At 49.2% G+C, this 26,044-nt stretch overlaps 1 protein-coding gene across 1 annotated transcript; it reads left to right on the top strand.

Moving 5' to 3' along the window:
* Positions 1-15,755: 15,755 nt before the first annotated feature.
* Positions 15,756-25,421, top strand: TNFRSF12A (TNF receptor superfamily member 12A). Its single transcript, XM_018572544.1, has 5 exons — positions 15,756-15,901; positions 23,210-23,311; positions 23,704-23,841; positions 24,204-24,263; positions 24,996-25,421. Exons 1-4 carry the CDS (start codon positions 15,829-15,831, stop codon positions 24,254-24,256), a joined length of 366 nt encoding a protein of 121 aa, XP_018428046.1. The 5' UTR covers positions 15,756-15,828; the 3' UTR covers positions 24,257-24,263; positions 24,996-25,421.
* Positions 25,422-26,044: the final 623 nt, after the last annotated feature.

Genomic DNA, 26,044 nt, shown 5'->3' with positions numbered 1-26,044 from the left:
CCCCCCAGCCACCCTCTGACACTTTAAGGTCTCCCAGCTTGTGCTTCATCACATCAGATTCCTCAGTCCCTCTCCACATCAGGGTCCTGAGTCCCAGTGGCGTCACAAGGGGGGTGCGGCCCGCGCATGGGTGACACCATTGGACACCAGAACTCAATGATATCATCAAACATGTCAATTTATTTGGACAAAACGTCACAGTAACAGCAAGCCAACGTTTCGGAACCACACAGGGTCCCTTCCTCAGGGCAGAAAAAGGAAGCCAGAAGGCACTCAGAGTGCTGCGGCACACTGGTTGAGAAACGCTGATGTAGAGAGCAGTGCTGACTCTCTGCACTATTGCACAGTGAATTTAGGACACCCCATTAAGGGGAGGGCCCATGATGTCTAGTTTGGGGGGGATGTTATTAACAAAAATAGCTTGCAGTTGGCCTTTAAGCCCGATGGCTTCTGGTATCCCATGTGGCGTCCAATGGCAAAGTTCCTAATGTCATAGTTTCTGGCTTTGCTCCTGCACACCTTGGAGTCTTACTCTTCCTGCTACAATCTATCACTCTATTGCAGTAACATGATATAAAAATCATTTTACAAATCTGATAATAAGAGCAGGATGCCCTTATAATGACCATAGAGAGTAATCAGACTAAGATTAGAATGCTGAAATATCAGTTCTGGGGGGACTGGCCTGTTATCACCTGTTCTAATGTAACCACAGCAATGCAAACTATGTGTCCTGTAGAACTGTATAGTGTCATCTCAGTGCTGCCACCTTGTGGTCATTGAGGGAACTACATAATGCTCCAAAAAACTATGACAAGAATGCGGTCTATAAATATCAGCTTGCAGCGGGTCACCCGACCAGTTTCAGTCAAGGCAACAAAGCAGACACATAAATCTCATGTCAGATTTCAGAAATGTACAGACCACGTTCCGGCACACGCTGCCTGGAATGGATTAAAGGTTCACTTTTATGACGCTACATTGTCAGGGACTTATAAAATAGCGATACATCCATACCATTTTTTCCAGACCGAGTACGAGTACCGATACTTTTCCTCCAGTGCTCGCCAATACTAGTTATCGATACCTTTTTTTTAGTGTCGTGACAGTTTTTCTAAAACAATGCAGACTAATGATTTTAGGACAGTGATGGAGCACCAGGGCCCGGTCCCAGCTGCAACCCTGGTAGTTCTGCCACTGACTTCAAGCTGTAGAGGGACGACAAATCTCAGTAATACATTATATAGCAATGCAGAATGGCAGCGGCTATAGAGATCTACAAATCCCAGCAATACATTACACAGCAATGCAAAATAAAACCATCAGCAATAGAGGGACTACAAATCTCAGCAATACATTATACAGCAATGCAGAATGGCAGCGACTATAGAGGTCTATAAATCCCAACAATACATTACACAGCAATGCAGAATAAAACCATCAGCAATAGAGGGACTACAAATCTCAGTAATACATTATACAGCAATGCAGAATGGCATCGGCTATAGAGGTCTATAAATCCCAACAATACATTACACAGCAATGCAAAATAAAGCACAGGACAGAAACAGTAGAAACATATTTCTAAAGTAGTTTAGGTGCAGTATTGCTGCACTATACATGTACGTAGATGACATACATGACATGCTGTCGCTCTGCTTCAGGTTGCTGTCCTGATGTCTCCGGGCAGAGGGTGTCAGGAGGGGGAGATGTGGGGGCGGTGGAAGCGCTGTATGCAGAGGCACCGTGTGGTTCCCAAGAAGGCTGTTGTGAGGTCCCCAGCATGCGCAGTTTTGAATGCAGAAACGCAAAGGTTTAAAGTGTAATGTCAAGCTCATTTTATTTTTCATGTTTTAGATTTGTATCAGGGGAATAAAAATCTGACAGGGGTTCTAGCCTCCCCCAATTTACTAAAGAAAAACATTTTTATTTGTCCATGTAGCTAGTAAAACGTTCCCCTCACTTCCTGTTATTTGTAAAACATTATCATCAATGTTGATAGTACATTCTATGGAAGGTTGCATTGTACCAGGGTATTGATAGTACATTGTAGAGGAGGTTACATTGTATTAGGGAACTGATAGAACATTGTAGAGGAGGTTACATTGTATTAGGGAACTGATAGAACATTGTAGAGGAGGTTACATTGTAGCAGAGTATTGATAGTACATTCTATGGAAGGTTGCATTGTATCAGGGTATTGATAGTACATTGTAGAGGAGGTTACATTGTGGCAGAGAAATGATAGTACATTGTAGAGGAGGTTACATTGTAGCAGAGGATTGATAGTACATTCTATGGAAGGTTGCATTGTATCAGGGTATTGATAGTACATTGTAGAGGAGGTTACATTGTGGCAGAGAACTGATAGTACATTGTAGAAGAGGTTACATTGTAGCAGAGAAATGATAGTACATTGTAGAGGAGGTTACATTGTAGCAGAGGATTGATAGAACATTCCATGGAAGGTTAAATTGTAGCAGAGAAATGATAGTACATTCTATGGAAGGTTACATTGTATCAGGGTATTGATAGTACATTGTAGAGGAGGTTACATTGTAGCAGAGAATTGATAGTACATTGTAGAAGAGGTTAAATTGTAGCAGAGAAATGATAGTACATTCTATGGAAGGTTACATTGTATCAGGGTATTGATAGTACATTGTAGAGGAGGTTACATTGTAGCAGAGGATTGATAGAACATTCCATGGAAGGTTACATTGTAGCAGAGGATTGATAGAACATTCCATGGAAGGTTACATTGTAGCAGAGGATTGATAGAACATTCCATGGAAGGTTACATTGTAGCAGAGGATTGATAGAACATTCCATGGAAGGTTACATTGTAGCAGTGTTGTTCTACCACTAGATGGCGCTGTCGCTCTCGCAGCGGAAACTTCCATGCCCCGCAGAGTAGTCATTTCAGCCCAGTACACAGGGAACTCCACATGGGAATGTTTTCAATCACTCCGCCTGAGCTGTTTGGAAATATACAACTTGCTAAAAACAAATACAAACAGAAAGAAGAATCTGCAGCATTACAATGACTCAAACCAAGGAAAGACATTTATATAATAACCAGCAGAGCACTAGAGAAGTCTTCACTTGTATGTACAGTATATGTCTTATAAAAAAAAAAGGCCTGCTCATTATGGGTTTATATATGTGTGTGTAAATCTTCTTTTTTTTAAATCAGATCGTTTTTATTAAACAGTTTTGTAAACAGTCAATAACATAAATCAACAGACAAACAAAAAACAAACATCACCAAGTATCGATTAAAATAGCGATACATCCATACCATTTTTTCCAGACCGAGTACGAGTACCGATACTTTTCCTCCAGTGCTCGCCAATACTAGTTATCGATACCTTTTTTTTAGTGTCGTGACAGTTTTTCTAAAACAATGCAGACTAATGATTTTAGGACAGTGATGGAGCACCAGGGCCCGGTCCCAGCTGCAACCCTGGTAGTTCTGCCACTGACTTCAAGCTGTAGAGGGACGACAAATCTCAGTAATACATTATATAGCAATGCAGAATGGCAGCGGCTATAGAGATCTACAAATCCCAGCAATACATTACACAGCAATGCAAAATAAAACCATCAGCAATAGAGGGACTACAAATCTCAGCAATACATTATACAGCAATGCAGAATGGCAGCGACTATAGAGGTCTATAAATCCCAACAATACATTACACAGCAATGCAGAATAAAACCATCAGCAATAGAGGGACTACAAATCTCAGTAATACATTATACAGCAATGCAGAATGGCATCGGCTATAGAGGTCTATAAATCCCAACAATACATTACACAGCAATGCAAAATAAAGCACAGGACAGAAACAGTAGAAACATATTTCTAAAGTAGTTTAGGTGCAGTATTGCTGCACTATACATGTACGTAGATGACATACATGACATGCTGTCGCTCTGCTTCAGGTTGCTGTCCTGATGTCTCCGGGCAGAGGGTGTCAGGAGGGGGAGATGTGGGGGCGGTGGAAGCGCTGTATGCAGAGGCACCGTGTGGTTCCCAAGAAGGCTGTTGTGAGGTCCCCAGCATGCGCAGTTTTGAATGCAGAAACGCAAAGGTTTAAAGTGTAATGTCAAGCTCATTTTATTTTTCATGTTTTAGATTTGTATCAGGGGAATAAAAATCTGACAGGGGTTCTAGCCTCCCCCAATTTACTAAAGAAAAACATTTTTATTTGTCCATGTAGCTAGTAAAACGTTCCCCTCACTTCCTGTTATTTGTAAAACATTATCATCAATGTTGATAGTACATTCTATGGAAGGTTGCATTGTACCAGGGTATTGATAGTACATTGTAGAGGAGGTTACATTGTATTAGGGAACTGATAGAACATTGTAGAGGAGGTTACATTGTATTAGGGAACTGATAGAACATTGTAGAGGAGGTTACATTGTAGCAGAGTATTGATAGTACATTCTATGGAAGGTTGCATTGTATCAGGGTATTGATAGTACATTGTAGAGGAGGTTACATTGTGGCAGAGAAATGATAGTACATTGTAGAGGAGGTTACATTGTAGCAGAGTATTGATAGTACATTCTATGGAAGGTTACATTGTATCAGGGTATTGATAGTACATTGTAGAGGAGGTTACATTGTAGCAGAGGATTGATAGAACATTCCATGGAAGGTTACATTGTAGCAGAGGATTGATAGAACATTCCATGGAAGGTTACATTGTAGCAGAGGATTGATAGAACATTCCATGGAAGGTTACATTGTAGCAGTGTTGTTCTACCACTAGATGGCGCTGTCGCTCTCGCAGCGGAAACTTCCATGCCCCGCAGAGTAGTCATTTCAGCCCAGTACACAGGGAACTCCACATGGGAATGTTTTCAATCACTCCGCCTGAGCTGTTTGGAAATATACAACTTGCTAAAAACAAATACAAACAGAAAGAAGAATCTGCAGCATTACAATGACTCAAACCAAGGAAAGACATTTATATAATAACCAGCAGAGCACTAGAGAAGTCTTCACTTGTATGTACAGTATATGTCTTATAAAAAAAAAAGGCCTGCTCATTATGGGTTTATATATGTGTGTGTAAATCTTCTTTTTTTTAAATCAGATCGTTTTTATTAAACAGTTTTGTAAACAGTCAATAACATAAATCAACAGACAAACAAAAAACAAACATCACCAAGTATCGACGAAGCACATCCCTTCATGAGGACCAGAGGATTCCCCAGAACACAGCAATACAGTTATAAAACCAACATTTCAGGTATAGAAAATAGAGCGGACACCCGCACAGGTCAGGGATGCAGTGACAATGGGAGACATAGAGTATACTCATGGAGATTACTGGAGGGATACAACCCAGAAACATTGACTACCGGGATCTAAAGTGTAACCAGGAGGACCCAATCAGGGAGAATTTACTATAAAGCCCTCTCCTTTGGTACGTTACCCTTTCGAAGGCAAGGATCCTATCTAGCTCAACCATCCGCTCTGAAACGGAAGGTGGGGAGTGCAGGGCCGGTGCTAGACTATTTTGCGCCCTAGGCAAGACCAGCTACTTGCACCCCCCCCACCTATGGCACAACCCCCAATCACCACCCATGCAGCTCCATTCTCTATTTTAAATTTGAAATAGCCTATAGCAGACTGGCTATTGAAACCCCACCCACTGAGCAGAGGAGCGGACCTGACCTGACCTGACAGGGAAAGTTGTCTCTCAGTTCCGCTCCTCTGCTCAGTGGGCGGGTGCAGTAGCCAGTCTGATATTGGCTATTTTAACTGGAAATAGAAGGGGGGCACCTGGGGGTGTGAATGGTCAAGGCTGCGCCCTAGGCAGCAGTGCGTGCTAGGCGGCTGCCTAGTTTGCCTAGTGGAAGCACTGGCTCTGGGGGAGTGAAATAGAAGGGGGGCACCCCCCAAGCTCCCCCTTTTTGGTGCTTTGCGACACTGCTGCCAGTCATCCTGACACCCGCACAGGGTGATACACACACTCATGGAGCCAACGGAGTGAACATTTGTTCTTGTGGAAATGGATAGCCAAAAAATGAGCCTCAATTATAGTTAGAACAGCTCCTTTATTGTAGTCTCTATAGAGATGAAGGGGCTGTCACTAAAACAGACAACTCATCAAGATGGAGGAATCAGAAGACTGACTGATGGGTAGATTTTCTCCAGGTGTCTGCAGTACTCTAGCCTGGAGGTATCCTCTGTGATCTATGAATGGAGGAATACTCACGGCGGGCCTCTGTCACAACATGTTACTGGTATCTGTAGGTGAGGATAACACACCTGCACCACCTCATCTCTCCTCTTCCTGCCCATCCCATCACGTCGCATCAAAGAATGCATTTCATGTGTTGAGGTGTGACGCATTAGACAGCACATTCATTTTGAATAAGTCCACCACTTTTTTTCCAAATGCATCGCACGGGTTCGCACCACAACGCACCATACAAAGCATCCCGATATGTGTGTTGTGTTTTACTATAGTGTTCTGTATATGTGCGTTAGGGTGCAACTAACAACGAATGGCAATACACTGCAATACACATATACTGGACTGTGCTTTACCAGGGAGCGCAATAATAGGTGTTATAAGGCACATTATGGTGTGAATAAGCTCTGACTCTATGTTTCTCCATATCCCCCCCGAACCTCTCACAATTCCACTCTGACTTTGTTCCATCTTAAACTTCTCTCTTTATCTCTGAGTTCCCAGGTCTGTACACCTTCTGTGCCCATTATGAGGAGCCCCCACCATCCCTGTGCTGAGTTCCCGGGTCTGTACACCCGCTGTGCCCATTATGAGGGGCCCCCCCATCCCTGTGCTGAGTTCCCGGGTCTGTACACCCGCTGTGCCCATTATGAGGGGCCCCCCCATCCCTGTGCTGAGTTCCCGGGTCTGTACACCCGCTGTGCCCATTATGAGGGGCCCCCCCATCCCTGTGCTGAGTTCCCGGGTCTGTACACCCGCTGTGCCCATTATGAGGGGCCCCCCCATCCCTGTGCTGAGTTCCCGGGTCTGTACACCCGCTGTGCCCATTATGAGGGGCCCCCCCATCCCTGTGCTGAGTTCCCGGGTCTGTACACCCGCTGTGCCCATTATGAGGGGCCCCCCCATCCCTGTGCTGAGTTCCCGGGTCTGTACACCCGCTGTGCCCATTATGAGGGGCCCCCCCATCCCTGTGCTGAGTTCCCGGGTCTGTACACCCGCTGTGCCCATTATGAGGGGCCCCCCCATCCCTGTGCTGAGTTCCCGGGTCTGTACACCCGCTGTGCCCATTATGAGGGGCCCCCCCATCCCTGTGCTGAGTTCCCGGGTCTGTACACCCGCTGTGCCCATTATGAGGGGCCCCCCCATCCCTGTGCTGAGTTCCCGGGTCTGTACACCCGCTGTGCCCATTATGAGGGGCCCCCCCATCCCTGTGCTGAGTTCCCGGGTCTGTACACCCGCTGTGCCCATTATGAGGGGCCCCCCCATCCCTGTGCTGAGTTCCCGGGTCTGTACACCTTCTGTGCCCATTATGAGGGGTCCTCACCATACCTGCATGATTTTGTTTTTACGTGCATAACGTGTATCCTGGTGGCATTGAAGGATTTGCGTGTCTCTTAGGTCTTCTATGGCTGGCTCCCTGATTGGTTTGGGCCAAAGTACCTTTAGCTGTTGTGTTCATTGAATGCTTAAAGGAAGAACTCTTGGTTTGTTTCATTTCTTTCCTCTGCTTGCTTCCTGTGGGCTGATGGGCAGTGTCCATGTTGTGCTGCATTTCTCCTGCAGTAACAGGTTCTCTTGCAGGCCTCTCCATCGGTGTCAGTAATAGGAGGTCATAAATCTTGTAGAGTCAGTCCTGGTGCCTTGAAGGACTCTGGCGCTGCAGCCAGTCCACCAGTGAACATGTATGAAGTATTCCCCCACCTAACTCTTTAACCCGGTCAGATGTCTTCTGTTCTCCGATTCACCTTTTGATGTCCTCACGAGTCTTATGATTGGAGGTGAGGGAAGTTCAGTCAGTTGCGGCTCAGCCAAACGTTTTGAAAATTTGCGTACCTCAAAAATTCTGAATTTCTGATCTGGATGGGAATTGATGAAAAACTGTGTCGGACATTTTAGGAAGCTCCTGGTAGCCCCGCCTGATGAGAAGATGTTGCCAAAAAAGCAGTCTGAGCCACTTCCTTCTACAGCAAGAAAGAAGGGTGGGACCTGGTGGCACCGGTAGTCAAGCTAAGGGTGCTCAGACAACAGCAGACGCGGTGCCCCCCCCCCCATTTTTAGTGGCCACGGTCACTATTCGGCTGAAAAGTTTTGTCCCTGCTCAGTGGCATCACAAGGGGGGTGCGGCCCGCACCTGGGTGCCACCATTGGTAGGTTTAAACCAAAATGACTGACAGTCATTTTGGTGTCAACCCCTAAGAAAAGTCAGGCACTTGGTTATGGACCGAGAGCCCGATAGTGTCAGGAGAGAAGAGGGGACCGATACGTCATGCCGCCGGGTGAACGTCCCCTCCTCTCTCTGCCGGCGTCCATTGCCAAGATGACCGTGCATGTTCGATGATGTCATCGCTCACACACGCGGTGAAGTCACGCGCATGTATGATGACGTCATGGCGGGGTGTCACCCCTTCTCTGCTCCAGGTGACACTCGGCCTCGGGACGCCCCTGTCCTTGCTCCTTCAACAAAAGCCGATTCAATAATCCCAACAGGCCCGACAAGGCCACCCACTGTAAGAATTGCGGCCAATACCTGTGAATCGGCCAAAATTCTAACAGTGTATGGCCAGGCTCAGTAAGGTGATGACTCCTTTGTTCTGAATACTGCTAAATAATGTTCCCAGTGTATTTAGGACAGATTCCTCTGTAGTTGGCTGGACCTGTCCCCCTCTCTTGTAGATGGCTATTATGAGGTTCTTATTAGGTCCCAATATTGAGGTAGACAGCCAACACTCAGGACTGGGATGACCAGTTTTGCTATTTTCCCCACGTATGTATTCCCAGGGGACTGGACTGAATCTTCTCCGGTGGGATTCTGCTTTGGCATACCCATAATTGTATAACCCATTTGTTTATTTTTAATAAAAGTACCTTTTATTGTACCTTTCTATGTGTTGAACTTCCTCTACAACCTCTGTCAGTGTCATTGCGTGTCTTGTGGGTTTCGGAAGTCGTTGGTTTAGGTTACAAAACCAAAGTGGAACATGAATAGAAACTCGGATAAAGCAAAGTATAAATGTTCCAAATTTCAGAATTGCCTCTCGAGACAATAAAACTCTATATTATATAATAACAAACCCAAGAGGATCAACTGGTAACATAACGATGTGAGTCACACGCTTACATGAGTAACAAGGACAAGAAAAGAAGGGGAAATGCTCCTCTCTAAAGATAAAGGAGACACATCTGAGAGAAAACCAGAGAGACTAGGTTAGGAGAAGAAAGAACGCGGGAAGAAGAGAGTGAAGAAGACGGTTCACCCAGGACCCCACCCAGCCTAGGTATCTACATTCGTAGAAGGTCCCTCCATAACATTTCACGTTGTGATAAGTGTTCCGAGGTTCCGTCCTGTTTCAGGATTTGTAGACGTTCTGGAGACAAACATTGGCATACTTGATGTGGAAGTTATTCTTGGGCCTTGTGCCAATGGGATATGGATGCCAGCGGTGGGAGCAGAATTGTCTGGTGGTGGGAGGACAGCGGCAACTTTCAGTCTTGGCTTCTTTCAATGTTGGGTGCTGGGACACAGAGAGCATCCCTAGCACCCAGCACACCACTAACGTACTGGACAGCTGCACCAGTGCAACCTCCATGTGGTACCCGCTACCCAGTGTAACTTTATGTAGCAATACTGAATTTAGCAGGTGAAAATATTTAGTAGGGACGCCTTGAAAGGCTAAAGAAGAGAAATGAAGTGGGCTTAGCACACCACCCGATGAACACCCGCAGATGTGGTTGATAAAGTGGGTATTGCTGTACAGTGTAGTATGGGAGTGAAACAAGATCCATCATTTGTGTTTGTGATAGTAAGGGTAACCCCCATTGGCCAGTGGCAGGCTGTAATAATAACCCCCCAGCATTGGTGGTAAGTGGCTGGCATAAGCTGTGATAAGAGCACCCCCCCATCCTCAACATTGGTGGAAAGTAGTTGGCTTGGGCTATAATAAGGATCCTCCTTCCCAGCATTGGTGCTACGTGGGTGGCAGGTTTTGGCTGAACCCCCCCCAGCAATGGTGGTAAGTGGCTGGCATAAGCTGTGATAAGAACCCTCCCTCCATCCTCAACATTGGTAAAAAGTGGTTGGCTTGGGCTATAATAAGGATCCCCCTTCCCAGCATTGGTGCTATGTGGGTGGCAGGTTTTGGCTGAATCCCCCCCTCCCCCCCAGCAATGGTGGTAAGTGGCAGGCTTAGGCTGTGATAATAAATCATTTGTGTTTGTGATAGTAAGGGTAACCCCATTAGTCAGTGGCAGGCTGTAATAATAACCTCTCTCCCAGTCGGCTGGCACTATACTCCCCCCTGACCATTCTGGCTTCTCTCAGTGTTGGGTGCTGGGACACAGAGAGCATTCCTAGCACCCAGCACACCACTACAGCTCTGCATGTCATGGATGGACAGGTGTACCAGTACAACCTCCATATGGTACCCGGTGCAGACCCCCCCAGGTATGTCACAGCCTCCCACTCTCTTTCTCTCCCTTGCTGTCGTCTCCTATTTCTGTCTTATACTATCTCTCTCTGGCTGAAATCTTCTGTCAAGTTGTTGTGCAAAATGTCTACATTTAATGCAATAAGAAAATGCACATTCAATATTTTAAAGTGATTGCTACAATACCATATATACAGTATATGCCCCTTATAAATACACCACGCTGCCCCTTTAAGAATAAGAACCCTTTGCTGTTCTCCGGCTGATTATGTTATATCTACTTCCACACACGATGAATATTCCTCCTTCAGGAGTCTGATGCTTCTTTGGCAGACACAAATTCTTGCAAGAGGTGAAAACTTTGAAGAATGCCGAGAATTAGGCAAACTTAGAATTCCTCTAGGTGGAATTTCCAGACGCAGCTCAGAATGTCTTTATGAGTGTGACATTTACAGTCCAGGGACAAGTGAAGGAAGTGCTGATTATGCAATCCTTTCCTTTCCAGACCTGACCTCGGCGCGCTGGATATCAACATTGATGTCACGTGACCTTTTCTGAAGACTAAAAAAAAAAAGGGGGAGACGTTGCAGAAGACAGAGGGTGTGGCACAAGGGGGCCCAATCCCAGGAACCGCTCAGGGACCCCCGGCAATGGGGGAAACACATCTTCACAAAATGTGCTCAATATTTATAAAGTAATTCCAAGGAAAGTTGTCTTCTAAATGCTCACCCCGCCAATATGAATGGTGGTCACCTGTCTGAATACTTACCTTCAGCCCTTCTAGAAGGGCGTTGACAAGACCGGTTGCCTGGCTCATGAAGAGAACATGGCGGCGTACGGTCTTCTAAGGCAGAAGATATTGGACCTTTGGTGGTCATCTTTTAGGTCAACGTCTCCATGGACAGCAGCTGAGGCTAATAAAGAAATGAGTTGAATACATTGAGTTGAGGGAAGGGGAATGGAGAGTTCGGTTCTGACTGGTGTTCAGCTTTAAGTTCTGCAGTTGCAATGTCCACATGATGGCCTTTGCAGTGCGAGGATTTTCTTTTTTAGTTGACTTGCTCTTCATAACCAACACAGGAGCAAGTGATGGACAGGCAGGGCGACCCACATGACTTGGTGGAGAGGGTGATCGCTGTAAAGGTTGGGTGAGTACATTGCTATTTTGAATCTTGGCACCCGTTATCGGCTGCATTACCCAACCATATATGATCTCTGCAACCCGGGCCAAAACATTTCCCTCCAGGTGAGTTTTTCCAAAACTCCCCAAAAAAAAAATGCCTTCTACCCTTACCGGCTCCTCTTACCCCAGTCCAAGCGGAACTTCTGCTGGGAGAAAAGTCGCCTGGAAACTCACATGATATCAGTTACCGACTACTTGAAAATGTTTTTTCTGTAGTGAGATCCCCATACACAGGATTAAAAATAAACCAACGAGCAGAAGCATGGGGATTTGTCATCAGCAGCAGGGCAGGACGTGGGAGGGGCCTTTGTCACGTGGATACAGTTGGGCTTATTCAATAAAAAAAGCAACCTATCAGATTGTGCTTCGCTGAGGTTTAAAGGGTACAAGATGGAATTTTATAAGTAGCTTTGCTTTACTGCATTGTGCCGCTTGAGCTGGTTTGTTCCATAATCTAGTTGTAGGAGACGACTAGCGGCATTTGCAAAAATTTGCCGCAATTTTACAAAATCGTTTTTGTATTGTTTTAATATATTGAGATACAAGTCCATCCAAGATATCTGTAAACAAAGTCGAGGCAACTGGACTTGCTGTATCAAGCCAAATAATGGAGCCACCAAGGCAACTGGAGCCAGTTGCTGTCAAGGCAACTGGACAGGAAGTCCGGTTGCCTTGACTTATTTTTTACAGATATACCATGACCTGGATGGATGAGAACTTAACAGACAAGTCCATCCAAGGTTGGTGTCTCTACCAACCAAAAACACCCGTGATGAAGGGGTCACTCTCCTCTTTTTTGGTCTACGTTGGCTTGTAGAGAATGCATCATAGAAGGGTGACTCCATCATTTGGGTGGCTCCATTATTTGGCTGATAAAGAAGTTAAGAAGAACTAAAGGTTCTGATGATATCTCACCAACTTATATCATAAGAAGACGTCATCTCGGCCTTTGTAAGTTCCATAATTGAAGACTAATTCCATCCAAATCTAAGATCTCATTGTGTGTGTGGTTTCAAGCGTGGTGATTCCCAACATATCTTCTAAATTCTATTGTGTGTTCTGCCCAAAAGACTTCAGTCTCCCTGAATCTGATTAATGGAGGATGGTTCCCCCAGATTAATTCTTTCCAAAAGGTTGGGGCCCAGGTCTGGCCGTGTGTGAAGGGGCAGAGACAGACCACTGTGGGGGAAATCTAACCAATGGGGTTTCCAAGAAAATTGTATGAATCCAGCGAGTATTTCCAGTTCCAGTGCAGGAATGGAAGTCATGATGGATGTGATTGTACGGTATGTGGGATGCCATCAGATGTTGGCGTTGTTTACAGATGTATTTGGAGTTGAATTGATGAAATGTCTGCGTGAGAAAGAAAAAGGTTCAGGATACAAGAAAGATATTCAGGAGTGTTTATGTGTAAAGGGTCCTTTCATGAGACATTCAATGTAGCATCAACAAGCACAGCAATGTCCCCACCCATGATGTGAGGGAGTCATCACATGTACAAAATTTGGACTACAACTGTTCAGTGATGATGAGGATTATAGTCCACAAGGAAACATATTACTGGCTGCAATTTCACTCTCCTCCATTCCTATTATATAACTGCTGTACTCTCCTCTTCTCTCACCACCTTTCCTGTTCTCCTCTGCCCCTCTACTCTCCTACCTGATCTTCTCCCCTCCTCCTCCTTTCCACCTCCATAGTCTTCTTTCATGTGTCTACTTCCCTTCTCATCACTCTAGTACCCACCTTCGCTCTCCTCCCGTGACCTGTTCCCTCATATCTACATCTCCTACTATCTTATCCTCTTTTCTCCTCCTCTACTCTCCTCATCCCCCCTCCCCCGCCCCCCCACACACCACTGCTCTTTCCTCTCCATTCCCTTCCTCTTCCCCCCATTCACCCCTCTCCTCCCTACTTCTCCTCTCCTCTCATGCCCTCTCCTGCTCTCTTCTCCTTGCCTTTCCGTTCCACCCTTTCTTTCTCTCCTATTCTCCTCTATTCCCGCCACTCCTCTCCTGTCCTCTCCTCTATCCCTGTCGCGTCTCCTCTCTCTTTCTGCTCTCCTTTTCTTCTCTTTTACTCTCTTCCCTCCTCACTTTCTCTCTCTCCACTCCTCTCACCTCTGCTCCTTACTCCTCTCCTATCCTCTCTCCACTCCTCTCACCTCTGCTCCTTACTCCTCTCCTATCCTCTCTCCACTCCTCTCACCTCTGCTCCTTATCTGCTCTCTTCTCCTTGCCTTTCCGTTCCACCCTTTCTTTCTCTCCTATTCTCCTCTATTCCCGCCACTCCTCTCCTGTCCTCTCCTCTATCCCTGTCGCGTCTCCTCTCTCTTTCTGCTCTCCTTTTCTTCTCTTTTACTCTCTTCCCTCCTCACTTTCTCTCTCTCCACTCCTCTCACCTCTGCTCCTTACTCCTCTCCTATCCTCTCTCCACTCCTCTCACCTCTGCTCCTTACTCCTCTCCTATCCTCTCTTCACTCTACCTCCCTACTTCTCTCTGCTCTTGCTCTCTCCTCTTTCCTTCTCCTTCTCTCTCTTCCTCTCTTTATTCCTCTTCCATTTTCCTCTTTCTCATTTTATTTTCCATTCTCCACTTCTCTCCCCTCTTTCTCCCTCCTCTTTTTCTCTCCTCTACTCTCTTCCTCTTTTCCCCCCACAGTTCCTCTCTCCTTTCTTCTGCTCATTTTTTTCTCTTCTCTTTTCCTCTCTTCCATCCTCACTTTCTCTCTCCACTCCTCTCACCTCTTCTCTTTACTCCTCTCCTGTCCTCTCTCCCCTCCTCTTCTATCCCCTACTTCTCTCTTTTTACTCTTCTCTTTCCCTCTCTTGACTTCTTTCCCCTTTTCCTTCTCATTCCATCTTTCTCTCTTCACTACTCTCCACTTCTCTCCCCTCCTCTTTTTCTCTCTGCTCTCCTCTCTTCTCATCTCCCCTCTTCCTCTCCTCTTATCCTCTCTTCTCCCTCATCTTCTCTCCCCAGTTCCTCTCTCTCCCTCTCCTCCTTTCTTCTCTCCCCTCTTCCTCACACTCTTCTCTATCCTGCAGTCTATGAGGCGGTGTTTTCCCCTCTTGCCGATCGGCCCCTTCTATTCACACTCAGGTAAAGTTCACACTTTCATGCCGCTCTGCACATGGTCAGGTGTTTAAATTGTGTTTCATAGACGGGCTCTCTCAGTCTTCCCTCCCTCCTCTCCGTGTTACTCCCTCTCCTCCTCCCCTGCTCTACCCCTAATCTCCGTCACAGTCTGGGGGTGGATAGAGGAAATGGGACAGACCTTCAGCTTATGGATTCAGGATACCGACTCTGACTCATTCATTCCAGTACAGGGAGCCGAAGGCAGGAGGACAGGGGAGCAGAGACAGAAGAAGCAGAGGGACCCAGAGAAGAAAAGTTTCAGAGAGAGGACATCACCGGGGAGGAGAGAAGAGGAAGTTAGGGAAGTTGGTAGAGAAGGGGGCAGTTTTCTCAACAGAGAGGGGCAGAGGGGCAAAGGGAAGAAGAAGAAGAGGGGGGTCTGTATGTGACTCACTCCTTCCTCCAGACAGTCAGAGACAGTCCAGAGTGCCAGGAGAGGGAAAGGAGAGTGACTCATTCATTCCTTGAAGGAAAGAGAGGGAATGAGGAGAGGAGAGACCGCCAGGGAAGAGCTGGCACTGAAGACTGCTCACCTAGACCAACACGTGGCAAGTGAGCAGGAGACTGCGGGCCACTAACTGCAGACTGGCAGAGAACAGAGACTGGCAGAGAGCAGAGACTGGCAGAGAACAGAGACTGGCAGAGAGCAGAGACTGGCAGAGAACATTGGCAGAGAGCAGAGACTGGCAGAGAGCAGAGACTGGCAGAGTACATTGGCATAGAGCAGAGAACGGTGGCATAGAACAGTGGCATAGAACAGAGACCCGCAGGAACCTGAGGCTTGAGTACTGCACATCAGACCTGGGCAAGGGGCAGCCCGGTGCCACTTCAAGGGACAGAGGACTACACGAGCGCCGCAGCAAAGATGAAATCCCGGAACTTACTAAAGTCTCTTCTGTTGCTGCTTCTGGTGGAGTTCAGTAGACAGGAAGCTGGAGGTAAGACACGGCGGACACCAAACCATTCACATTCTTGTATATTTATATAGCTCTGACATAGACCGCAGCGCTGTACAGAGGTCATTTCATTTATTGGGGGAGGGGGGTCACGTGTGGTACATTCCATCAGAGACATGGAGACGGGGCTCTGACCACAAGAGCTTGCGATCCGTAGATCGGTGATAACAATGTAACATGTTTTATGTTTTTTGTTACTTTGTATCAGAAATGAAACGATTCTATAAAGTTGTATTGACAAGCCGATCGATATGTATGCAGGGGGGACATGTCTTGGGGGAGGGCGGGGGGTGGATCGGTCCTTAAATTTGGGAAAGTCTGGTAACCATGGAGACACAGGTCAATGTATAAAGTTTGGTGTGATGTCTCACCAGGAAAAAGGAAAAAGAAAATTGCACACAGGGAAAGTGCAAAGTGTTGCAACCCCGATGCCGTCACTGCGGGGAGGGGGGAGGAGGGGGATGGGCGTCAGGAGCACATTGTATGCCGCCACCGCTATATGATTAATACAACATGTCAATGAGAGAGACCCAACATGAGAACACCCAGAGCTGAGAGGTCATGTGATCATGGAATTGGGAGCATTGTAGCGAAATAAAAAGCTTTGGGATCTACCAGCGCGCTGGAAAATATCCAAAAATATCCGACGATCAAACCAAAAAAAGGGAAATCGGTGACCTATGACCTGTGTAATGTACAAATGACCTATGACCTGTGTAATGTACAAATGACCTATGACCTGTGTAATGTACAAATGACCTATGACCTGTGTAATGTACAAATGACCTGTGACCTATGTAATGTACAAATGACCTGTGACCTATGACCTGTGTAATGTACAAATGACCTGTGACCTATGTAATGTACAAACGACCTGTGACCTATGACCTGTGTAATGTACAAATGACTTGTGTCACATATAGGGGCCCATGATGGGTGTTCACCAATGTCCCGGCTTAAAGGGCCAGTTCACCCCGCAGTGATATTTCGCTGTTGGAGGGGAGGGTGCTGGGCTGAGTCACCCCCCTGGCTTCTTTCATCTCTTGGGGACACCAGCGGTGAGATATCTGCACCAGTAGCCAGCAAAGAACACAGCTCCTGAGACCTCTCCTGGGTTCCCAGCTCCGCCTACCTGCTGCGGCCAATAGAAAAGGCTCCAGCTCCCCTGGATTATTTATTTAATATGAAAGGCGCAGCATGAGGAGGGAGACTCTGGTATATATGTTTGGGGGAGGGGGGTCATAAACTTGCATATAGCACCATGTGCTGAGATTTGTAGTTCACCAATAAAACACTTGAGCCGCATTGTGGGGAAGTTCAGGTCCTGGCTTGCCCTGGGCATGCTGGCACTTGTGGTTCCTCCGTCGCTGAAAGCTCTTAGATTGTGCCATCTGCAGCAGAAATCATCGGGTGCAATCATCTGCAGTGTAGAGTGTTGAGAAGAGATGGGCATGCTGGCACTTGTGGTTCCTCCATAGCTCCCCAACCCTTTGACAACCATCCCCTGTCACATGGCACCATTTGGGTCGGCCCACTTATGTAGCGCAGCAGCCAAATCCTGAGGTGCGATCATCTGCAGTGTTCCCCTTTAGGACGGGTGTAGAGAAGGATCAGCCACTGCTTTGCCGCAGTCGAAGAACAGCAAGTCCCAGCATGCCTGCAGCTCCTTAACCAATGAATGAGCCTACATGTCACCCAACCTTTCTATACAGCATGCTGGGACTTGTAGTCCCTCCTGGCGCTCACCACTCCCCCCATCCACATCAGCCTACATCTCTAGGGAGAGGCTCTGCAGTAACACATCATGGGGAGTGATAGTCTGCAGAATTTGCCCAACTCCCTTTTTTTTTTTTATGAATGAAGTTCAATGAACAAGCTCACATGCTTGTGGGAGGTCCCGCCCCCCTGCTCGTCTCTGATTGGCCGGCTGGAGATGATGTCGTACCCAAAGGAATGCATCTTTTTATAGCTCCTTAAAGGCGCAGGCCCCTCCCCGGTGGACTTTCCTGGACTGTCACCTGATACCGCAGCCGGTCCGACGGGTCGATGTCCGAATGGCATTTTCCGGCGTCACATTTTACAGGAATTTCGTTTCCTGTTTCTATTGTGATGATCCAAAGATAGCTTCCGCTGCACATTTGGCACTATGGCAGGGCGGATGGCAGCGTCTGATTGGCTTATATCCATCAATTCAGCTGATTTTCTACCAGGTGAAAGCTGAAATCAGGCTTGCAGTGAAAGAGGCTGCTCATAGGCATGGGAGGTATATAGATGAGCTGGCAGCTGGGAGGGAGCACGGGGTGGGGGTCTGCTTTTATTTTGCCGTCCCTGGTTCCTCCCCTCCCCCCTTATCAACATGATAATTATTTTATTTTTTTTAAATAAAACCTTTCTTACCCACTTTATTTTAATCCTGGTGATGTCATCACTGGGTCTCTGTGCACTTCAGGCAGATCATGGCTGGTGGGAGGGGCCGGCAGGGTGCTGTACATAGCTGGTGGGAGGGGCCGGCAGGCTGCTGTACATAGCTTCCTGAAAACATAACAGCACCCTGTCTCAGTACTCCTTTCAAGAGCCCTCAGCCCTGGTACAAGCAGTGGGCTGGCTCTGGGGAGGAGCTATGCAAAAAAAAATGCCTTGATGGGCGGGTGTCAGTCTGGAGGAGTGGGCGTTCCCATACAGGGTGTATTTGCATAGGTAACGCCCCCACATGTGATGCTGAGCCTCCATTGATGGAACTGAAATCCAATGAATGAGAGGGGCGGGGCCAGGGACAGTCAGCCTGGAGGAGAGGGCGTTCCCACATGCTATATTTGCATAGGTAACGCCCACATGTGATGCCGAGCCTCCATGATTGAAAAAACTGAAATCCAATGAATGAAAGGGGCGGGGCCAGGTAAAGGCAGTCTTGAGGAGTGGGCGTTCCTAGGCAGTCCGTATTTGCATAGGTAACGCCCACATGTGATGCTGAGAGTCCATGATTGAAAGAACTGAAATCCAATGAATGAAAGGGGCGGGGCCAGGGAAAGGCAGTTTTGAGGAGTGGGCGTTCCTAGGCAGTCACTATTTTCATAGTTAACGCCCACATGTGATGCTGAGACTCCATGATTGACAGAACTGAAATCCAATGAATGAAAGGGGCGGGGCCAGTCCTATATATTAGGGTATTCGATCAATATGTCGCCACCTTCTATCCCGCGGTGTATTGCGCAAGACTCGGAGTTCTCTCACCCGCCAATCGCCTGATTATTGACGGGAGATTCCCAGGAAACATTCCGTTGCTGGGATACGCGGCTCGTTGGCGTTATCCGGATCCTTCTAAATGGGAAACATTTGTTCCCCGACCTTCTCCCATCACGTCTGTCTGGGGCACACGTGTGCGGACGTCTCTCCGGGTTAATAGAAAACACGCGTGTGGCGGCGGAGTGCTGCCTGTATCATGTATGTTATTGTAACATTTGTAGCGATGAGAAGATTCCAATATACAAAGTTACAAAGTCTGACACAGGGGAACCTCCATAGATCAGGGAAGGGGTAGAACTTACTAGACACAGGGTTCCTCATCTGTGGCCCCTGATGTCCCCAGGGGCCACAGTTATTATTCAGTGTATACAGAGGATTCTCAGGGACTGCTGATGGAGATGGTTGGAGTCCGGTAACAGCTGAAGGCTGGAAATATGAGGCCGGAGACTGCTGGGGGAGATGTTATAAGAGGTCACTGCCACAGGCCCATTACAGATCAATGCAGGGGCCTGAGGGCCACATCATAAAGGGCCACAGGTTGGGCACCGGGGATATACAGAATGGTTCCAACCTCTTTTTTTCTTTGCGCTCCAGCGCTGCCGGTTTGTATTGCTGTGTCCACTTGCTGCAGTTTCTATTGCTCTGGGGACAGCTGTCTGGTGTCCCCACTGAGAGATTTCCCTTTGCTTCCTGTCCCGGTGAGCAGATTCCCTGGACAGGAAGTTGGGTCCAAAGAGCTACAGTTGTCTCCAGAAGAAGCACAGAGGTGACATCTCTCAGTGGGGACCCCAGGCAGCTGCCAGAGGTGGGATCCCCCCTTTATTGTGGGGGAGACACAACAGGAAGTGAGGGTAAATCTCCTCAAGGGGGACACAGATGAGGAGGGGAGAGAGAGAGGAGGGGAGAGAGGAGGGGAGAGAGAGAGAGAGGAGGGGGGAGAGACCACCCACATGGCACCCGAAGATATGAAACCAACGCAGAGTCCCTCCTCTTATGTTAGACGTCTACAGACCTGAGGAGACCCACAGCCGGACCTACAATGGCCTCCAAATTACCCGGTCAGCTGGTCTGGGAAACGCGCAGAACCTTCTATGTCATCAGGAGATACCTGTACCAGCCGAGGGTAGACCACCCAATAGTGGCCAGAGGTGGAGCCATGGGGGCCAAGTCAGATCCTAATTTGTATTGGATCCTTCAACAGCGAGATTTCACTGCCATCATTTCTTTATGAGGAGCTCCCACCATCCCTGTGCTGAGTTCCCGGGTCTGTACCCCCGCTGTGCCCATTATGAGGGGCCCCCACCATCCCTGAGCTGAGTTCCCGGGTCTGTACCCCCGCTGTGCCCATTATGAGGGGCCCCCACCATCCCTGAGCTGAGTTCCCGGGTCTGTACCCCCGCTGTGCCCATTATGAGGGGCCCCCACCATCCCTGAGCTGAGTTCCCGGGTCTGTACCCCCGCTGTGCCCATTATGAGGGGCCCCCACCATCCCTGAGCTGAGTTCCCGGGTCTGTACCCCCGCTGTGCCCATTATGAGGGGCCCCCACCATCCCTGAGCTGAGTTCCCGGGTCTGTACCCCCGCTGTGCCCATTATGAGGGGCCCCCACCATCCCTGAGCTGAGTTCCCGGGTCTGTACCCCCGCTGTGCCCATTATGAGGGGCCCCCACCATCCCTGAGCTGAGTTCCCGGGTCTGTACCCCCGCTGTGCCCATTATGAGGGGCCCCCACCATCCCTGAGCTGAGTTCCCGGGTCTGTACCCCCGCTGTGCCCATTATGAGGGGCCCCCACCATCCCTGAGCTGAGTTCCCGGGTCTGTACCCCCGCTGTGCCCATTATGAGGGGCCCCCACCATCCCTGAGCTGAGTTCCCGGGTCTGTACCCCCGCTGTGCCCATTATGAGGGGCCCCCACCATCCCTGAGCTGAGTTCCCGGGTCTGTACCCCCGCTGTGCCCATTATGAGGGGCCCCCACCATCCCTGAGCTGAGTTCCCGGGTCTGTACCCCCGCTGTGCCCATTATGAGGGGCCCCCACCATCCCTGAGCTGAGTTCCCGGGTCTGTACCCCCGCTGTGCCCATTATGAGGGGCCCCCACCATCCCTGAGCTGAGTTCCCGGGTCTGTACCCCCGCTGTGCCCATTATGAGGGGCCCCCACCATCCCTGAGCTGAGTTCCCGGGTCTGTACCCCCGCTGTGCCCATTATGAGGGGCCCCCACCATCCCTGAGCTGAGTTCCCGGGTCTGTACCCCCGCTGTGCCCATTATGAGGGGCCCCCACCATCCCTGAGCTGAGTTCCCGGGTCTGTACCCCCGCTGTGCCCATTATGAGGGGCCCCCACCATCCCTGAGCTGAGTTCCCGGGTCTGTACCCCCGCTGTGCCCATTATGAGGGGCCCCCACCATCCCTGAGCTGAGTTCCCGGGTCTGTACCCCCGCTGTGCCCATTATGAGGGGCCCCCACCATCCCTGAGCTGAGTTCCCGGGTCTGTACCCCCGCTGTGCCCATTATGAGGGGCCCCCACCATCCCTGAGCTGAGTTCCCGGGTCTGTACCCCCGCTGTGCCCATTATGAGGGGCCCCCACCATCCCTGAGCTGAGTTCCCGGGTCTGTACCCCCGCTGTGCCCATTATGAGGGGCCCCCACCATCCCTGAGCTGAGTTCCCGGGTCTGTACCCCCGCTGTGCCCATTATGAGGGGCCCCCACCATCCCTGAGCTGAGTTCCCGGGTCTGTACCCCCGCTGTGCCCATTATGAGGGGCCCCCACCATCCCTGAGCTGAGTTCCCGGGTCTGTACCCCCGCTGTGCCCATTATGAGGGGCCCCCACCATCCCTGAGCTGAGTTCCCGGGTCTGTACCCCCGCTGTGCCCATTATGAGGGGCCCCCACCATCCCTGAGCTGAGTTCCCGGGTCTGTACCCCCGCTGTGCCCATTATGAGGGGCCCCCACCATCCCTGAGCTGAGTTCCCGGGTCTGTACCCCCGCTGTGCCCATTATGAGGGGCCCCCACCATCCCTGAGCTGAGTTCCCGGGTCTGTACCCCCGCTGTGCCCATTATGAGGGGCCCCCACCATCCCTGTGCTGAGTTCCCGAGTCTGTACACCCGCTGTGCCCATTATGAGGGGCTCCCACCATCCAGTCCCACATATAACTGTCCGGGGTCAGTGGACTTGTCACATACAGACTGATCATGTGACACGTCTTGGAGGTCTGTGGGCAGTGTGCTGTGTGGCCCCCTTAGCGTGATCACATGACATATGAGATAACCTCGGACTCTGCTGACCCAGCAAGACGTGTGCACATAGACTCTCTGACCCGAGCCGTGTATATATAGACCTCGGATGGGTTTCCACATCGGTCTGACCGGCGCGGTGACATCATCGGCCCAGAGCGGCCGGTGACACCACCAGATAAACAAACACATGTGTCACCGATTATATATACACAGCGTACGGTGACACACAGCTGCACATTCTGCCGTACATATGTCATACTCCATGCAGTGAAGTACTCCAAGTGATCGGACCCCTTATGTGCTTCGAGCCGGCTCTTTACTGCTCTTACTGTAAAGAACACGGGGGGGAGGGGAGAGATCCTCATACACGGCTCGGGAGGTTGCACTAATGTGGCTCTATGTGACTTTTATCTGGGACCTTACTGGCTTTCACCCTGAGAGCCAATGAAAATCCGGCATCTCCGGGCATAAGCCGGCAATTTCCCAGGTTCCGTTCTCTAGCTGCCTCGGCTAGAGGGACATCCAAGGATCAGAATGACTGCCGGCTGCCAGACTGGTGACCCGCAATCATCCTAATCCCCGTATTATACAATGCCCAGCACACGAGCCCTGAGGAAGGGGAGTTGTGAGCCCCGAAACGCGTCGGCTGTATCTGATTGGTTTCTCTATCACATTACATGATGGGATTTGTCACCCTCGGTAATAGAAGTGCGCTGACCTCACCGGCGCCGGTTATAAGCGATGACGGCGGCGCCGAGCGATGAACACCTGACCCCTTAGCCCTGACGTCCTCCTTGTTTTTTCTTTGCAGATACGGTGTGCGAGAAGGGGTTCCGGTGGAGCAGAGATCTGGAGAGGTGTAAAGACTGCAGGCTGTGCGAGATTTCCAGCAAGGACGACTTCTGCCAGACATGTAAGTGACCGCACCGGGGCCCCCGGGGGCTCTAAAAAAGACGGCAGCCATCTTTTATGGCATAGAAAGGGGGCGTGGCCCAGGGAAGAGTTTCTATTGCCCCTCCCATTACATACCTGCCCCTCCGCCAATAGTTTGCCACCTTGCAAAACCACCTGCAGTGACCCCCCACCTATGAGATGCTGTCTAATCATCCTGTAGGTGACAGTTAGGTGCATCCCCTGCCCTTGGTCATGTGACATCACTGATCAGGAGGCGGGGCTGTGACACACAGAGGCATGATAGCGGGCTCTGGCGGTTCCTATCCATCAATAAATAGCGGGCACCGGCGAGTGTCTGAGAGTCAGACGTCACAGGAAGTTCTCACACTTTATTCTCCTCGTTTCTTTCAGGCGACTCCGAGGATAAACAGGCGGATTTTCCGTTGCTATGGGTCATCGTCAGCGTTGCCGTCGCTGCTTTCCTGTTCACCTTCATCATCACCCTCACCGTGTACCTGATTCACTGCCGCCGGAAAAATAAATTCACCAGTGAGTGTGTTGCTACAATGTAAAGTAGTGAGAGTACAGCTTGTATATCAGTGTACATTTGCTGTCCCCTCAAAATATCTCAACACACTGCCATTAATGTCTAAACCCCTGGCGACAAAAGTGAGTACACCCCTAAGTGGAAATGTCCAAATTGGGCCCAATTAGCCATTTTCCCTCCCCGGTGTCATGTGACTCGTTAGTGTTACAAGGTCTCAGGTGTGAATGGGGAGCAGGTGTGTTAAATTTGGTTCCCTCTCTCTCCCCCCTCTCTCCCCTCTCTCTTCTCTCCCCCCCGCCTCTCTTTTTCCCCTTTTTTGATTGTTACATTTTCCTATTATAATGATGTCTGGTTCCCTCTGCAGCTCCCATAGAGGAGACCGGAGCCCATTCAGCGGAGGAACTCCTCATACACTGAAGGTGAGATACTCTGCTAAGACTTCAGACTTAGAAATAAGACATCGGTGCAATGCTCTGCAGGCTTCTTTTAGCCAATAGGCTATAGTGCAATGCTCTGCAGAATGTATTAGACATTACACACCAGTACAATTCTATGCGGGCTTGTATTGACCATTAGACCCCAGTGCAATGCTCTGCAGGCTTGTATTGGCCATTAGACCCCAGTGTGATGCTCTGCAGGCTTGTATTGACCATTAGACACCAGTGCAATGCTCTGCAGGCTTGTATTGACCATTAGACACCAGTGCCATGCTCTGTGGGTTTATATTGACCATTAGACACCAGTGCGATGCTCTGCGGGTTTATATTGATCATTAGACGCCAGTGCAATGCTCTGCGGGCTTGTATTGACCATTAGACACCAGTGCAATGCTCTGCAGGCTTATATTGATCATTAGACACCAGTGCAATGCTCTGCGGGCTTGTAACAGTAGAAGGTGGGATGCTCTGCAGACTTGTAACAGTAAAAGGTGAGATGCTCTGCAGATGTGTAACAGTAGAAGGTGAGATGCTCTGCAGTCTTGTAACAGTGGAAGGTGAGATGCTCTGCAGACGTGTAACAGTAGAAGGTGAGATGCTCTGCAGACTTGTAACAGTGGAAGGTGAGATGCTCTGCAGACTTGTAACAGTGGGAGGTGAGATGCTCTGCAGAACGCTGACTGTCGCTCTTTGTTCCGCGCAGGTCGCCATTGTGGGAACCTCCAATCACCCGCAAGGAAGATGAAGGAAGCTGCTACCCAATCACTGTGTATATATATATATATGTATAGAAGGTGTATATATATCTATATATGTATATATATCGTTTCCTGCGCTGGACGCAGACGATGGATATTTTTTTTTTAACCTTATCTCGCCATGGGGGGTGGGGCCAGGACGCATTGCAGAGCAGCGCGCTCCCCTCTCCTCCGGCCAGCAAGGGGTTAACGACGGCTTCCAGCGCCCACCGCCAATCTTCACACCGTTTCCTCCGCCGAAGGTTCTCAGGATCGGAGCTCGCTTCCCGCCAGCGCAACCCGCTCACATTCCTCCCAGACCGCCGCCGCCCGCCAGGATGGGCCGCCCCCTTCGTAGAGCCCGCGTCGGGCCGCGTCAGAAAATAAAGTTGTGTCTTTTTGTTTTTACACGACGCGCTTCCGTCCAATTATTTACATGGCGTCTCCGTTACATTGTTACATAAAGTCAACAGCCCTCAGTCCCGATACAGGCAGTGGGCGGGCTCCTGGGAGGAGTTATGCAAATATCAAAATGCCTTGATGGGCGGGTGTCAGTCTGGAGGAGTGGGCGTTCCTAGGCTGGCCACATTTGATTAGGTAACGCCCACGTGTGACGCTGAGCCTCCATTGAAGGAACTTAAATCCAATGAATGAAAAGGGCGGGGCCAGGGACACTCAGTCTGGCTGGAGAGGAAAGAGCTAGATGATGTTGCAGTAACGAAATGGTTCTAATGTACATTGTGAGACACTCCCAGTGTGCAGGGACATCAGAGGAGCCGGTACAACTGTGCAAGACTGAAGGGGAGGACGGAGGTCAGATAGAAGACTGAAGGGGAGGACGGAGGTCAGATAGAGGACTGAAGGGAAGGACGGAGGTCAGATAGAAGACTGAAGGGGAGGACGGAGGTCAGATAGAGGACTGAAGGGGAGGACGGAGGTCACATAGAAGACTGTCACTGCGCTGGCCGGAAGGAGTCCCCTGTCATCCCCTTAATACAGTGTGTCCCTGCAGGCTGATACCATCTCTCCTG

This window comes from Nanorana parkeri, unplaced genomic scaffold (assembly GCF_000935625.1).
Source record: "Nanorana parkeri isolate BGI_ZX_2015 unplaced genomic scaffold, ASM93562v1 scaffold2064, whole genome shotgun sequence".
Lineage (NCBI taxonomy): Eukaryota > Metazoa > Chordata > Amphibia > Anura > Dicroglossidae > Nanorana > Nanorana parkeri.
This window is presented reverse-complemented; position numbering and strand designations above follow the sequence as displayed.